Genomic DNA, 17,092 nt, shown 5'->3' on the forward strand with positions numbered 1-17,092 from the left:
TCTGGGAGAAAGTAATATTCAAAATATATAAAGAACTCAAGAAGCTAACCACCAAACCAAAAAAAACCCAATCAAAAATTTAAAAAAAAAAATGGAGTATAGAACTAAACAGATAATTCACGACAGAGAAGTCTTGAATGGCTGAGAAGCACCTAAAAAATGTTCAAACTCCCTAGTGATAAGAGAAATCCAAATAAAAATGCCACCAAAATTCCACCTTACAACAATCAGAACTGCTAAGATCAAAACCTCATGTGTCGACAAATATTGGTGAGGTTGTAGAAAAAGAGGAATACCGCTGCATTGCTGGTGTGATGACAAACTGGTACAACTACTCTGGAAATCAATCTGGAGGTTCTTCATAAAATTGGAAATAGATTTACCTAAGACACAGCAATACCACTCTCTCTCTCACTATTTTTAATTGAATATTTATTTATTTACATTTCAAATGTTATTCCCTTTCCCTGTTTCATGTCCATAAGCCCCCATCCCCTCCCTCTCCCCTTCTTCTATAAGGGTGTTCCCCTCTCCGTACACCCCCCTTAAAACCCCCATTCCCCCAAACATCTTTGCACTGGGGATCCAACCTTGGCAGGACCAAGGGCTTCTCCTTCCTTTGGTGCCCAACAAGGCAATTCTCTACATAGGAAGTTGGAGCTATGGGTCAGTCCATGTATAGTCTGTGGGTAGTGGTTTAGTCCTTGAAAGTTCTGGATGGTTGGCATTGTTATTCTTATGGGGTTACAACCCTTCAGCCCTTTCAATCTTATCTGTAATTCCTCCAAAACGGGTCCATTCTCAGTTCAGAGGTTTGTTTCTAGCATTCACCTCTGTATTTGACATGTCCTGGCTGTATCTCTCAGGAGAGATCTATATCTGCTTCCTGTCAGCATGCACTTCTTAGCTTCTTCCAGCTTATCTAGTATTGATGGCTGTATATATATATATTTATATATATATAAAACCCAAAATATATATATGACACATATGGGGCAGGATCTGAATGGCTGTTCCTTCAGTCTCTGCTCTAAACTTTGCCTGCATATCCCCTCCTATGGATATTTTTGTTCTCCATTTTGAGAAACAGTGAAGCATCCACATTTTGGTCATCCTTCTTCTTGAGCTTCATGCGGTCTGTAGATTGTGTCTTGGGTAATTCGAGCTTTTGGGCTAATATCCACTTATCAATGAGTACATACCATGTGTGTTTTACTCTGATTGGGTTACCTCACTCAGGATGATATTTTCTAGTTCAATCCATTTGCTTATGAATTTCATGAAGTCATTCTTTTTGATAACTGAGCAGTACTCCATTGTGTAGACATATGACATTGTCTGTATTCACTTCTATGTTGAAGAGCATCTGGCTTCTTTCCAGCTTCTGTTTATTATAAATAAGGCTGCTATGAACATATTGGAGCATGTGTCTTTGTTGTATGTTGAAGCATCTTTTGGATATATGCCCAGGAGAGGTCTTCAGGTAATGGAATGTCCAATTTTTCTTGAGGAATCTCCAGACTGATTTTCAGAGTAGTTACACCAGTCTGCAATCCCACCAACAATGGAGGAGTGTTCCTCTTTCTCCACATCCTCGCCAGCATCTGCTGTAGCCTGAGTTTTTCATCTTAGCCATTCTGACTGGTGTGAAGTGGAATCTCAGAGATGTTTTGATTTGCATTTCCCTGATGACTTAGGATGTTGAACACTTCTTTTTCTTTTGGTACTTCTCAACCACTCAATATTCCTCAGCTGAGAATTCTTTGTTTAGCTCTATAGCCAATTTTAAATTGGGTTATTTTGCTCTCTGGAGTCTAACTTTATGTGTTCTTTGTATATTTTGGCTATTAGCCCTCTATCAGTTGTAGGATTGGTAAAGATCTTTTCCCATTCTCTTAGTTACCATTTTGTCCTAATGACAATGTCCTTTGCCTTAGAGAAGATTTGCAGTTTTATGAGGTCCCATTTGTTGATTCTTGATCTTACAGCTTAAGTCATTGGTGTTTTGTTCAGGAAATTTTTCCCAGTGTCCAAGTGATGAAGACTCATCCCCACTTCTTCAATTAGTTTGAATGCATCTTGTTTGATGTGGAGGTCCTTTATCAACTTGGACTTAAGCTTTGTACAGTACAATAAGAATGGATCAATTTGCATTCTTCTACATGCTGACCTCCAGTTGAAACAGAACCATTTGTTAGAAATGCTGTCTTCTCGCCATTGGATGGTTTTTGTTCCTTTGTCAAAGATCAAGTGACCATATGTGTGTGGATTCATTTCTGCATCTTCATTTCTATTGCACTGATCTATTTGCCTGTCTCTTTACCAATATCATACAATTTTTATCACTATTGTTCTGCAGTATTGCTTGAGGACAGGGATGGTGATTCCCCCAGAAACTCTTTTATTGTTGAGTATAGTTTTCGCTATTCTGAGTTTTTTTTTTCTTTTGTTATTCCAAATGAGTCTGCAAATTGCTCTTTCTAACTCTATGAAGAATTGAGTAGGCATTTTGATGGGCATTGCATTGAATCTGTAGATTGCTTTTCACAAGATGGCCAACTTTAATATATTAATCCTTCCAATCTATGAGCATGGGAGGCCTTTCCATCTTCTGCTGTCTTCTTCAATTTCTTTCTTCAGAGACTTGAAGTTCTTGTCATACAGATATTTCATGTGCTTGGTTAAATTCACACCGAGGTATTTTATATTATTTGGGCCCATTATAAAGGGTGTCCTTTCCCTAATTTCTTTCTCAGCCTGTTTATCCTTTGAGTAGAGGAAGGCTACTGATTTGTTTGAATTAATTTTATACCCAGCCACTTTGCTGAAGTTGTTTTTCAGGCTTAGTAGTTCTCTGGTGGAACTTTTGGAGTAACTTAAGTATACTATCATATCATCTGACTTCTTCCTTTCCAATTTGTATCCCTTAGACGTCCTTGTGTTCTCTGATTGCTCTGCTAGGCCTTTGAGTACTACATTGAATAAGTAGGGAAAAAATAGGCAGCCTTGTCTAATCCCTGATTTGGGGATTGCTTCAAGTTTCTTTCCTTTTTTTTTTTTTTTTTTGATATTAGCTACTGGTTTGCTATATATTGCTTTTACTATGTTTAGGTATGTGCCTTGACTTCCTGATCTTTCCAGGACTTTTATTATGAAGGGGTGTTAATTTTGTCAAATGCTTTCTCAGTATCTAATGAAATGATCATGTGGTTTTTATCTTTGAGTTTGCTTATGTAGTAGATTACGTTGATGGATTTCCATATAATGAACCATTCCTGCATCACTGGCATGAAGCCTACTTGATCATGATGGATGATTATTTTGATTTGTCCTTCAATTCGGTTTGCAAGAATCTTATTGAGTATTTTTGCGTCGATATTTATAAGGGAAATGGGTCTGAAGTTCTCTTTCTTTGTTGGGTATTTGTGTCATTTAGGTATTATAGTAACCGTGGCTTCATAGAAGTTATTTGGTAGTTCTCTATCTGTTTCTATTTAATGGAATAGTTTGAACAGTATTGGTATGAGGTCTTCTATGAAGGTCTGGCAGAATTCAACACTCTGCCCATCATCTGGTCCTGGGTTCTTTTTGGTTGGGAGACTTTTAATAACTGCTTCTATGTCCTTAGGAGTTATGGTGTTCTTTAGATGATTTATCTGCTCCTGATTTAACTTTGGTACCTAGAAAATTGTCCATTTCCTCCAGATTTTCCAATTTTGTTGAATATAGGCTTTTGTAGTAGGATCTGATGATTTTTTGAGTTTCCTCAGATTCTGTTTTATATCTCCCTTTTCATTTCTGATTTTATACTCTTTATAATATACCCAAAAGTTGCCCTACCACACCCCAGGGTCACGTGTTCCACAATGTTCATAGTGGCCTTGTTTGTGATTTCCAGAAGCTGGAAATAACCCCGATATCACACAATAGAAGAATGGATAGAGAAATTGTGGTTCATTTACACACTGGACTACTATGCAGCTATTATGAACGAAGACATCCTTAATTTTGCAGGTAAACGGAAGGAACTAGGAAACATCATCCTGAGCAAGGTAAATCAGACCCAAAGGGACCTGTATATTATATACTCACTAATAAGTGAATATTAGCCAGAAAAAAGTATAGAGTACCCAAAATACAGCCTACAGAACTCAAAAATGTCAGTATGCTGAGGGTCCCAAATGAGGACACCTCAGTGCCACCTGGGAGGTAGAAGAAAGCAATCAAAAGAGGGAAGGAAGGGACCTGGGAAGGAAAGGGAACTGGAATGGTGGGGAGGGAAACATGATCTGGTATTAGATAAGGAAAAAGGACTGAAGCCCAGAGGGCCCCGTATAAAGAATGGAAACAGGCAACTTCAGGAGGTATGAGGTTGATGGGACGCTCCAGAATGTACCAGAGACCTGGGAGACAAGGGAGGACTCTAAGGGAGGAATCTTACATCAAATTTCCTACAGTGGGGAGAGCGAACTTGTCCAGCCCCAACTCCAGCAGAAAGACTGAGGGATAGAGTTGCCATTCCACAGTCAAAACTCTTACCCATAATTTTTCCTATCTGAAAGAACTTCAGGGACAAAAATGGAGAAGAGCCTGAGGTAAAGGAAGTCCAACTGTAGCCCCAAAATTGGATCCATCTTCAGGGGATGCCCCAAGGTCTGACACTACTACTGAGGCTATGGAGTGCTCACAAAAAGGGGACCTATCATGACTGCCCTCTGAAAGCCCATCAAGCAACTGGAAGAGTCAGATACAGAGATTTCCACCCTACAAATGGACAGAAACTTCTGACCCCTGTGGTTGAATTAGGGAAAATCGAGAAGTTGAGGAGGACAACCCTATAAGAGGACCAGTAGTCTCAATTAACCTGGATCCCAGAGATCACTCAGATACTGGACTATCAACCTGGCAGCATATACCAGCTGATATGAAGCCTCTAACACATATACAGTGGAGGACTGCCAAGTCTTGTTTCATTCGGATAAGATGCACCTAATCCTCAAGAGACTGAAGACCTCAGGGAGTTTAGAGGTCTAGGGTAGCAGATGGGGGGTGGGATCATCTTAGTTGAGATAGGGGGCAGGGAACAGGTATGGGATTCAGAACAGTCAGAGGGTAGCCAGGGAGGAGAATATAATCTGTAGTGTTAAAAAAAAAATACTATTCCCGGGGGTGGGGGGAAAAATACTATTCCCTTAAAAAAAAAAAGAGAGAGAGAGACTGAACATGCAAATTAGAAAGTATTTTCCCATTGCTCCAAATGTTAAAGTTAGGTGGCATAGTTAGCATATTCTACTAGTAGAATCTTCCCAATAAATTGCAGGAACTTGGTATGACTTTCAAAACTACTATACATATTGTTGAAGCACTTATAAATAGCTTTAAAAATCTATACTATGTATGTGATGACTTAAAATTCTTCCACACGACACCAATTTTATTATTTCTATATATAACCTTTCTAGACTGCTCTCACTAATGTAGTTGCTTGCGTTAGAACTTTGTTTCTCTCTCTACAACTTAAAATCTGTTTAATTGCCACAACTAGTGACAGAATCTGCTCTGTTTGCAGATGTGAGCTTCAGTTGCTTGTAACCCACCTGTGATAGGTTTCAGTGAAATACTTTTCTTTGAATGAGTAGCAACTCTGTGACAAGTAACATAAACACATTTTTAAAATGGGGCTATCATAAGAATGATCATGGCTAATAATTTTACCTAATGCTTTCACCTACATCTGGTAAGAGGCTCCCATCTACTACATTTCTCTATTTGACTTCTCATCTTGACTTAGATGTCCTTGGATGTGATGTAAACAATTATGAGACTGGGTATTCTGTTTCTTCCAATCTCACAGGAAGAATTAATCTTTTTTACCAATGAGTTGTTGCCTCCTGTCATATTCCGATGCATAACACTTGCTTTCTAGTTTCTTTCTGTGCCTAGTTCATTAAATGTTTCTGTCATGTGAAAGCGTGTTGATTTGGTGGATTCTACCTTATTAGCATAATAATAATAATAATGATAATAATCCTTAAGACAAGTAAATATAGTAAAGAAACTAAGTAGACATTTCCAAAAAGAAAATATACAAATGACATTACAGATGTCTTGAAGCTCGATAATATTAATAGAAAGTGCAAATTGGAAACATAAAAGCGGCTCAGAGAGATGGCTCTTGAATGGAGACAAACTTGGAAAAGTGGCTTCAGTCTCTGCTACTCATACAGAGGGAAGGAGATAACTGACTTCAGAAAGTTGTCCTCTGCTTTCCATAGAAGCTCCAGGGTGCATACAGACACTGACGCATCATATGCACACAATAATAACAATGATAGATACAATAATAAAAATGTAAGTATTATTTCCTACATTAGGATGACTATTGCTCAATTAAAAAGATAAATAAAAACAGAATGATTAGTCAAAAATATATAACAACTGGAATCTATGGACACTTTCTTGCAATACAACACAGTATGTACTATGAATGATTGTATACAAGTTTTTCGGTAATTATAAAATAAATTATCATATCAACAATCAATCCCATTTTGAGAGTACATAACAAATAATTGTAATCACTGAATCAAAATGTATTTATTTGCTAATGTACATTTCAATGTAGCCACGTGAACTTACTAGTTTTATGTATCAACTTGACACAGTTAGAGTAATCGGAAAAGAAGGAGTCTTAGCTTCCATGAGACCCAACTGTAAGGCATTTTCTGAATTAGTGATCAATGCAGGAGGGCCCAGCCCATGGTGGCTGGTGTTACTCCTGGGATGATAGTCCTACATTCTATAAGAAAGAAAGCTTATCAATCCGTGAGTAGCAAGCCAGTATGCAGCATATGTCCTTGGACTCTGCATCAACTCCTGTCTTGCCTTGTTTGAGTCCCTATCCTGACTTCCTTTGGTTATGAACAGCAATGTGGAAGTATAAGCTCAATAAACCATTGGGTTTTATCAGAGCAATAGGAAAACCTTAACTAAAACACCAAGGTAAAGAAATTATTAAGTAGATGAAAGGAAGAAGACATACCATTATTAATCCTTATAATAAGCAACATTGATAAACCTGAAGGTCATTATGCTTAGGGAAATAAGGCAGTCACAAAGAAAAATCTCCACATGATCCCACTTTATGAGGAAGCTACAAAAGTCAAGATCATAGATATAGTGCAGAATAATGGCCTCTGTGGACTATGAGAGGAAAATGACTTATTACCAGTGGTCTGTTATGAAAGATAAATAAGTTCTAGGAATGTGTTGTAAAATAGTGTGCCTATTGTTAACAAGACTTTATTGTGCACTTAAAATTTTAGGAAGATTGATCTTGCACTACACTTTTTCACCACAATGGAAAGGATAAAAAAAAGTATACAATAGAAATTTGCAGCCTTCAGCCTTCTTTCCGCATGAATCCACATAACTTTAAGAAGAAATCCAAAATAAATAAAGTAGGGCAGGGAGCAGTTATGGATTTGTTGTGAACTGAAATTTATAGAATTTGAGTTGATTTCTCCTTAAGTAAGGTAATGCAAAATGATTTTAAAAATCTGTAATGATCTATCTGGAAGTGTGTAATGCCCCTGCAATTGAGACATTATTACAATATGCCTCAGTATTCTCATTATCAGGAACCTCTTCCAGGGCAGAAAAAATATCATATATATATATATATATATATATATATATATATATATATCAGACTAATTGGCTCATGAATGTAAACATGACATAATGTTTTATACATACAGGAGTTAGAAGACAATGTTTCAGACCATGAGCATTCTGCAACAACTTATAAATAGCCTCAATGGAATCAGAGAAATCAATAACTCAGGTCAATGATAGTCAATAAAATATTAGCTACTAAAGGCAGAAAAGAGAATAACTGAATCCCAAATCAGCTCATGCTGACAGGTGACAATCAGCAGAGATGATCACCAAACAGATACTCAGTTGCCCAGAGGCATATATTTGATCTGATTCAAATTTTGAAAAGCTATCCAGGGAATGATAAATCATGAAATCTACACGTGAACCCAGTATTCCTGCAGGAAATTAGTACATTTGCATTTTTTATTTTCCCAAACAAAATACAAAATGATTTTATACTTCCTTTTGAAAGAGTATACATTCTACTTAAGCTAGTTTATTTGATAGGTGGATTAAATTCTGTGCCCATAGGGTGAAAAAATAATAATTCATGGGAAAAAATGTACCCACAGGCAATTGGGGAGGGTGCAAAGAGGAAAGTCTTGTTAAACAAACCATGCACATGAACACATGAGTTCTTTTTCAATTTAGCACAGAAAATAAATCGTGTTTAGTGTTGCTAAGGTTTAAACCAGATGGATAATCATATTTAACCTATGCACAAAACAAACAAAAAAGATAGTATAAATTAGAGTATTATGGGTCCTTTTAAATGGTCTTGTTTAGGATGATAAAGCTTTCTCAGTGGCAGCAACATATATCTCCCCGTTTCACATCAGTAACACAAGGGGGAAATGACATGTGCCTAGCTACATAATCACTTTCATCCACTTCCAAGCAATGCTTACTGTAATTATTGTAACATATTGTCTATCTATAAACATGTGATAGTTCCAGACTCTTCCAGAAGCAGAGATAACCTTACACCTGTTTTGTGATGTTTAATGTAGAATCTAGGCTATTAAAGTACATTTTGGTAGTTATAGCTATTACAGTATTCACATATTCTGATATGTCATTAAAGATGAAAGCCAGGATCCCGGGTATGATATAAGGCTTAGCTTCAGGGCAACCATTCCAGCAGTATCTTTGCACTCTCTTGTGCTCAGATGTCTATAACCCTTGACATAATTTAGATTGATATACAGAGCAAGATGTTGAAAGAAAAAATGTTCAAGGAATAGATATGCACAAAGTTTATGGATATAATTTGCATGTAATTTTGTCAGTTCCAGCATTTAATACCACTGAAATAATCCAGAGTATCCTTTGTAGCAAAATGACTTAATGCACTATTCAAAATAATTTGAATGTCATGCCATTAAAAAGCCACATCTAGATGCAATGCATAACATGAAGACTTTTGAATAAGTATTTCATACTTAAAGTAAAAATATATATTCATAGCATATAAGTCTAAGTTTACCCGAATATTCATTTTTATCTACTAACCTGTTCTGTAAAGTGAAGGTTATATTAATATAAATTATATCACCTTTTATTCTATATTTTATGAAAGCATTTTGTCTCTCTATATAATCAGCATTGTCATGTTGCATTTGGCTTCTTGTAAAGGTAGAAAATTATTTATACATTTATATTATTATATTATATAATAGTCATTTTACATAGTACTGAATTTACAAGAATCTACTATTTATATTTATACTAAAGTTTAACTATATTGAATTAATTCTTTATTGTAAAAAATGGCAAACTAGAATTTTAATCTGAGTAGTACAATATAATTTTACTTCAATATTTAGTGTATGTGAGAATAAAATATATATTAATAAATAGCAAAATATCCATTGATAGTATAAATAAGATACATACACGACTGTGTTTGGTTGATAAATCCATTGTTTCTAAACTAAAATGAAACAGTGTAAAAATTATGGTCTCTAAGGGATTGCTGGTGGTGATTATTCTAGTTTTAGCCCCTACAGTTGCTATATATTGAGTGTTCAGTTCTCAATTATGTCATGTCTGTCTCCCCATTCATTATCTGCCTACCTATTTCCTGAAGATATACTATATTTCTATGTCAGCCTCACTTCTGTTTACTCATTTTTCCAAACCTAGGTAACTTAAAAACCAAATACATTGGTTAGCATTTGCAAGAATTTGGCCAGACGTTGAAGTGAGGATACACACAAATCCATTCAGCTCAATGAATGCAATGGCCTCTTTGATGGTTGGTATATGTTTGTCCCAGGGAATGGCACTATTAGAAGGTGTGGCCTTGTTGAAATAGATGTGTCACTTTGAGCATGGGCTTAAGACCCTCATCCTATCCACCTGGAAGCCAGTATCTGCTAGCAGCCTTGAGATGAAGATTATAGAACTCAGCTCCTCCTACACTATGCCATTCTGGAAGTTGCTCATGTTCCTGCCTTAGTGATAATGGACTGAACCTCTGAACCTGTAAGTCAATCTCAATTAAATGTTGTCATGGTATCTGTTCACAGCAAGAAAACCAAAACTAAGACAGAAATTGGTACCAGGTGTTGGGTTTTGCTGTGATAGGCCAGGCCATGCTTTTGTTTGGAAGAATGTGGATTTTGGAAAGCAGTGGAATGCCTTAAATGGGTCTTAATGGCCATCCTAGTAAAAATAAGGAAGAATTTGTTGCTGAGAGTAACTTGAACTGTGATGACATGGCCCAAGATGTTTCAGAGAAGAATTTCAGTATGTGCAATAAAGACTGTTTTTGTGGTATTTTGGACAAGAATGTGGCTACTTTTTGCCCTTGTCTGAACAGTCTACCTGAGGTAAAGGTGAAGAGACTCAGATTAATTACATTGACAAAGGACATCTCAAAAAAGCTCAACAAAGACTTTGTTCTCTGGTTAAGTCTCATGAAGAGTGTTTTGAGCAAGTATAGCAAGCTTAGAAAGGGAAGATATAAAATATATGGTTCAAATATTAAAAAGGTCACCAGGAAGAGAAATGGAACTGAATCCTTTGTTTTAGGAGAAAACAGGTAGGAAGCAAAACCCCACCCAACTAAATTTAGATCCAGGCATGGTGGTGCCCACCTTTAATCCCAGGAGAGAAAGCTAAACAGATCTCTGAGTTCAAGGCCAGCCTGAGACAGCCAGTTTTAGGTGAAGAAAAGCTTAAATCCAGGAATGGTGATACATGCCTTTAATGCCAGCATTACAGGAGACAGGGCCATGCATATCTCTGAGTTCAAGGTCAATCTATAGAGCAAATTTCAGGAAAGTCAAGGTTAGGCAGAGAGGAAGTTGGAAAACAAAAAACTAGTAATAGAATTGGGCTTGAAGGATGTTCCAGTCCTAGAAAGCAGCAGAATCCAGTAATCCAGTAGCTTTGGCCATGAGTCCCTGGCCTTAGATTAGAAGGGACTACTAGGACAGTTGGTGCTGGTCAGCTGGAGCTAAGAAATTAGCAGTGACTAAAAAGAGACCGGCATCACTGAAGTGAAATATTTTGGGGAGGGGGGTGTTTTCTGAGAGCACAAAGAAGCTGTGTTCCAGAGATAGCCGAGGTTGTACCTCATGCTGCAACTGTATTTGGTAATGTGTAAGAGTCATCCAGGTGATACTGGTTTTGAAGCACGAAGGGGTCATGAAGAGCAACTGACCTTGTATTGTGAGAAGTAAGTTTGAGAACCTACTAAGAATCTCCTCCTATATTAGTAAATAAACATAATATCTAGCTACCTTCTAATTATACATCCTCATACCCATAGCAGCATTTTCCTTTCAGCCTTAGTCAGAGAAGCTTCTCTTTGCAACTCTGGTTTAAGAAAAGGAAACTCAAGGCAGGTTAAATTGCAGAGAATAAGCTGACTAGAGAGGTGGGAATATATATTGCACTCATTCACCCCAAGGCTCAGGTAATATTGTGGAAGAGAATGTGTGTAAAAGCCAGAGACCTGGAAAACTGCTTTGAAATAGTATCGTCTACATATGACAAAATGGTGTACCTGAACTCTCAATGACTGTGGCTGCCTGAACAAGACCTTCAAATGACCCAACTGGTCAGTATCACAGTATGGATAGGGCAAGGACTCAAAAATAATCCAGCCCTAGGTGAGAAGTTACAGGCCTTTAGAAATTGCTGAAGGGAGAGAGAGTCAGTAGGATTTTAGGGATATGGCACCTGGTAAATTGCCATTTTCTGATGGTCAGCTGAAAATGTGCCTGTAAGCAGCACTAAATCCTTCATGATAAGGTGTGTGTGTGTGTGTGTGTGTGTGTGTGTGTAACAGTAAACAAAGATATGAAGTTGAATAGCACTTATGGGGATTGGTAGTGGTTGTAGAGTAGAATTGAGGGGTATGTAAAATTAAAATGCCTTAATATGAATGAAATTATCAGGAGTAAAAAAAAAACATTCAAAAAAGATAAAGATCAATAATTTGAAATAGAGCTACACTTCAATTCCACATAATCCCCTATTGCAAATTCATTTCTTCAGAGAAAGTCATGCTATCAGAGACATGCAAACACACGTACATTCTAGAATGTACTCCCTAAGTATCTGGGATTTATTACCAAGTGCACAACACACAATAACTGAAAGCATTTCTTAAGAGTCAGTGTATGTATGTTAGAAGTACAAAAGGTACACAAAGGTATCCTCTAGATACATATCTGCCTTCCAGAACTCATCCCTAGTACCATTATAGACTGGGAATCAATTCTGAGAGTGACCTATAGATATGTTGCATAAATCAGCAATATAAATTTCTAAGTTAATAAACACATTTAATACTAAAGGAATATGTATTTTACAAAACATAATTCATATTTTGATGTAACTTAATATTATTCCTCCCTAATAACTTTTACTAACTCTAAGCAAACACACACACACAGGCATTCACATGCACTCTCACACACACATGCACCATATACTCAAGTACATTACCATACTTCTTATGTGCGTGGAAGTATTAACATTTTATTCTTGAACTCAGAACATGCACAATTTTATCCATGAAAATTTGAGCTTAAATTACTGTGTTTACTGAAATAATTATTAAATGTGGTTTTACTAGGGAGACAATTTGCATTTTAAACCTAAAGAGATATTTATAAAAATGTTGGGATGATATATTCTCTCACTAATGCACTACTACATAATCTTACTATACCAATATAAATTATTTGCATAATTACAGATGCTCTGTTGGGTACCTAACAACTGGTAGAATGGATATACAATCTTTTAATAACTCTTTTCTACTTTGTATCCAGCATTGATTTAGCTCACCAGACACCACAGAGCCTGAAGTAAAACCATGCAAGATGCACACACTGGACAGCCTGTCTGTTTCACGGTGTACTCACATTGATGTCTTCCAAATCTAAATTATTTAGAACAATGTTGTTCCTCTTCCATATGATAGGGGGTCTCAGTGTTCCCACAACGGCACAGCTCAGAACAGCACTCTGTCCCACGGTGGCTGCGGTAATGCTTACTCTCTGATCTTCAGGCAGACTCAACTGGATCACCTCTGCAGTGATAGATAAAGCGTCAGTATATTATTGGCGAGTAGGTTATTTTCCAGCATTAATTAGTATGAAGGTTTTGAATAGATGTGACTTTAGCTTTTAATTTGAATAACAGAGAAAAAATGAAATGAGGAAAGGAGTAAATTGTTTCAAATTAAAGGTCAAAATGACATTTCAATTTAGTAGATTGACAAGCATCTTCATGAGGAAGTGAACTGCTAAACATGAAATGAATATCAAAAGGAGAGTTAAAATAAGCCTGGCAAACGGCACCTGAAAAAAGAAATAAATTATTTAACTACCAATTCGACACATACTGTGTCATCAGCCCTGAAATAAAATGATGCTGTTTATTGTTTGTTTTCTATTGGATCTATACAAGAGATGAGATCATTGTGGCCCAGCCTCAGAGAAGAGTTGCAGAGCTGAATGGGAAAAGATGCATCATTAAGAAAACCACAAATAGACTCAAAAAAAGTAGGATTTATTTGGGAGGTTGTAAGAGAGAAAAAGAAAAAAAAAAACACCTCAAATTTCACCGATCACAGACTAATGAAATGGCATTGTGTCTTTTTTCTCTCTTTGAGTGTTGATAAAGTATAGTCATTTCTGCTTTTTTAATTTTATACGTAAACATTTCTTGTGCCTAATACTTATATGAGTGTCAATGACTAATGCAGAGGCATTAGCACATTTTTTGAAAATCTAAATGTGCTTTTTCTCTTTTCTGTCAGTCTTCACCAGTTAAAAATTAACGGACGGTCAGTGACAGTGTCTCCCATTTTTGCACCCATGTGGCTCTGTAGTTCTTGTCTAAAGTTCAGACTTTTATTCTGACTCGCTGTTGTTGAATATTACAGTTCACCTTACTTAGCCTGAGCCCAGTTAAAAATATCACAATTGTAAGCTTGGTTTTAGACTCTTCTTATGACTGAGTGACCCCCAAAATGTCTTCTATTTTTTATTGGTTATTTTATTTTATTTTTTTTTAATTTCAAATGTTATCCCCCTTCCCAGTTTCCTCTCCAGAAGCCCCTATCCCCTTCTCCCTCCCCCTGTCTCTATGAGGGTGCTGACCCACCAACTCCTGCCTCAGTGGTCTAGCGTTCTCCTATCCTGGGTCATTAAACCTTCGCAGAACCACAGGGCCCCCCTCCCAATGATGCCAGACAATGCCATCCTGTGCTACATTTCCAGCTGGAGTCATGGGTACGCCATGTACTCTTTGGTGGGTGGTTTAGTCCCTGGGATCTTTGGGGGGTCTCGTTTGACATTGTTTTTCCTACTGGGTTGCAAACTTCTTCAGCTCTTAGAGTCCTTGCCCTAACTTCCCTATTTGGAGACCCCTTGCTCAGTCCAATGTTTGGCTGTGTACATCTGCATCTGTATTTGTCCGGCTCTGGCAGAGCCTCTCTCAGGGGACAGCTATACCAGGCTCCTGTGAGTAAGTACTGCTTGACATCAACAATAGAGTCTTGGTTTGTTGTTTGCAAATGGGATGGATCCCTAGGTGGGGCAGTCTCTGGATTGCCTTTCCTTAATTCTCCACTCCACTCTTTGTACCTGCATTTGCTTTTGATAGAAAGAATTCTGGGTTAATATTTTGGAGGTGGGTAGGTAGCCCACTGGATATGGTCTCTACAAGTTCTAATTTGAACTGGTGTAGTAACTGTAATTTCCCCCAGATACCTCTCATCTGTTCTCACCATTCAAGGTTCATTTTTTTTCTTAGTTCTGTTCTTTTAACTTTATCTGTTTTGAGGAAAAAAACAAGTGAATTTTATATGCTTTAACCATTCAACAATGGACGTTGGGAGTTTGGTACCATCATCACTCTCAATACTGCTAATGGCATGATTTTACATTAGAAGAATAGGGCAGACATGATACCTACATCATCCCTATGCTCATAGTAAGGGCTCACGCTAAATGATTTATGTGACACTTAGCACAGACCTACACATGAATAACTGGGGAAGTCAGAAATAGACAAACTTCTATTCTATTACACAATATCTTATATCCAAGGCAAGAAGAATTGTTACTTAGGGTCTTAGTATTTTCCATTATTCAAAAAGTGGGTAAAATAGTCTTTAAACTAAAAGCTTTTATTATAGAGATTCAATCCAATATCTTCTTTTTAAATTACATCAGAAACACTGAAAAATAGATAACAATTACGTTGCTGAGTCATTCATATAGACACTTTAATTTTTCTCAAGATGTACTGATATTTGCAATTTTCTGATGCTTCCTGAATAACAGGCGCATGAGAATATTTTCCATCTCTTATTCTTCAATATAGGTCCTTCCAAATGTGTTACATGTATATGTATGCACACACACATGCACACATACCTATAATATATACAAACACACGAATATGCATGAACCCATATGGTGAAATATACAAATACATATGAATAAGCACAACTAGTGGTTTTTATCCTGATAATGAATAGAAATAGTGTGAAATTTCCAGATTATTGTTTAAAACCAGAATATTTTAAATATGAAACATGGATATCATAATAACTATTAATAATTATCTCTATATTTCTGAATTACAGATTCTATGATCTTTAAATAACATAAGATATAATGGAAACTCCAATCTTAATAACAATATTAATATTAGCTAAGCAGACACCTAAATTATAATTGTTACTAGCTTACAATGAAGACATCTTCAAAAGCTTTCTCCTAAAAATTGGTATGTCATTTGAAATAATTTTGCTTTTTATAGTGATGTATTATTATTAATTAATATTATTATTAATTAAATAACAAGATCATCAACATATATATTGACAATGGGTTGGCCTTCTAGATTGTTTTGTAAAGGGAACCCATAATTAGAATAAAGAATTACTACTCAGGCAACATTAATATGTACAGAAAACTTTCTCTAAAACTATATCTTAATTTAGTTTAAAACACTTGATATATTAACTTATTAACTATAGAAATTTTGAAAAAGTATTTAGAATTGCATATATTCCTAGATATATTACAGAAAATTTTATCCACAAAACAATAATTTTTATTATAACTAATGAAATTCAGATCAGCAGGGTCTTCCCTTAGATAAACTGAGCAGAAAGCCTTTCATCTATATGGCCACCATGGTCATCTTTAGTCTTTATAATATAATTTATTTTCCAATATTAAAATTAAGCATCTTTATTCTTAACTTGTAATAAGAATACTTTAGTGGTGAATTAAGTATTTATGCAAACATGAACATTGTATAAATTAGCATATTCTATTATAATATGTATATATGCAGCTATCATTTAATTTAAAACTATTTTAAAATTCAGCAGGATAAGGGGTGTGTTTCCGTTTTGTGTTTGTGTGTGTGTGTGTGTGTGTGTATGTGTTTGTGTATCTGTCCGTGTTTAAATTTGTAAGCTTATAAACAAAGATTAAAAGAAAACTGTTGAAACATAGTCTTTTATGTGTTTTTGCTTGAAAATATACCAATGATAGCATTTTTTATAGAATTCTATAGAGTTGTCTTTGGCAACTTGTGTTCAGACTACTGCTTGTAGCAATCATAGTGGTCATTTTAGTTCTCTTCACTACAACTTTACTCTAGTGATAAACACTTTAATAAAATGAGATTTAAGAAAAGTCATATGTAACATGATGCCAAGTATCGTCTTGTACATTGCACCTCAATGAATCCTATGCTTGGAGAGCTGAGGTAAGAGAATTACAACTTTAATTCCATTTTGAGCTACACCATGAAATGCAGGTAACAACAACAACAAAATCCCAAAACAAGAACAAACCTACATATATTCTGCTAAAAGTAACCTGTGTGGAATATACATAGTTTTCAATTTTGCTGTCTCATGAATATCACATCTTCAAGG

At 36.1% G+C, this 17,092-nt stretch overlaps 1 protein-coding gene across 1 annotated transcript in view; it reads right to left on the bottom strand.

Moving 5' to 3' along the window:
- Fstl5 (follistatin like 5) overlaps window positions 1-17,092 on the bottom strand; it is a 586,654-nt gene that overhangs the window by 214,326 nt on the left and 355,236 nt on the right. The window contains exon 3 of the mRNA XM_032896952.1: window positions 13,047-13,213. Coding sequence (XP_032752843.1) covers window positions 13,047-13,213 — 167 coding nt within the window. The remainder of the gene's footprint in view (window positions 1-13,046; window positions 13,214-17,092) is intronic.

Source organism: Rattus rattus, chromosome 3, assembly GCF_011064425.1.
Source record: "Rattus rattus isolate New Zealand chromosome 3, Rrattus_CSIRO_v1, whole genome shotgun sequence".
NCBI classification, from domain to species: Eukaryota; Metazoa; Chordata; class Mammalia; order Rodentia; family Muridae; genus Rattus; species Rattus rattus.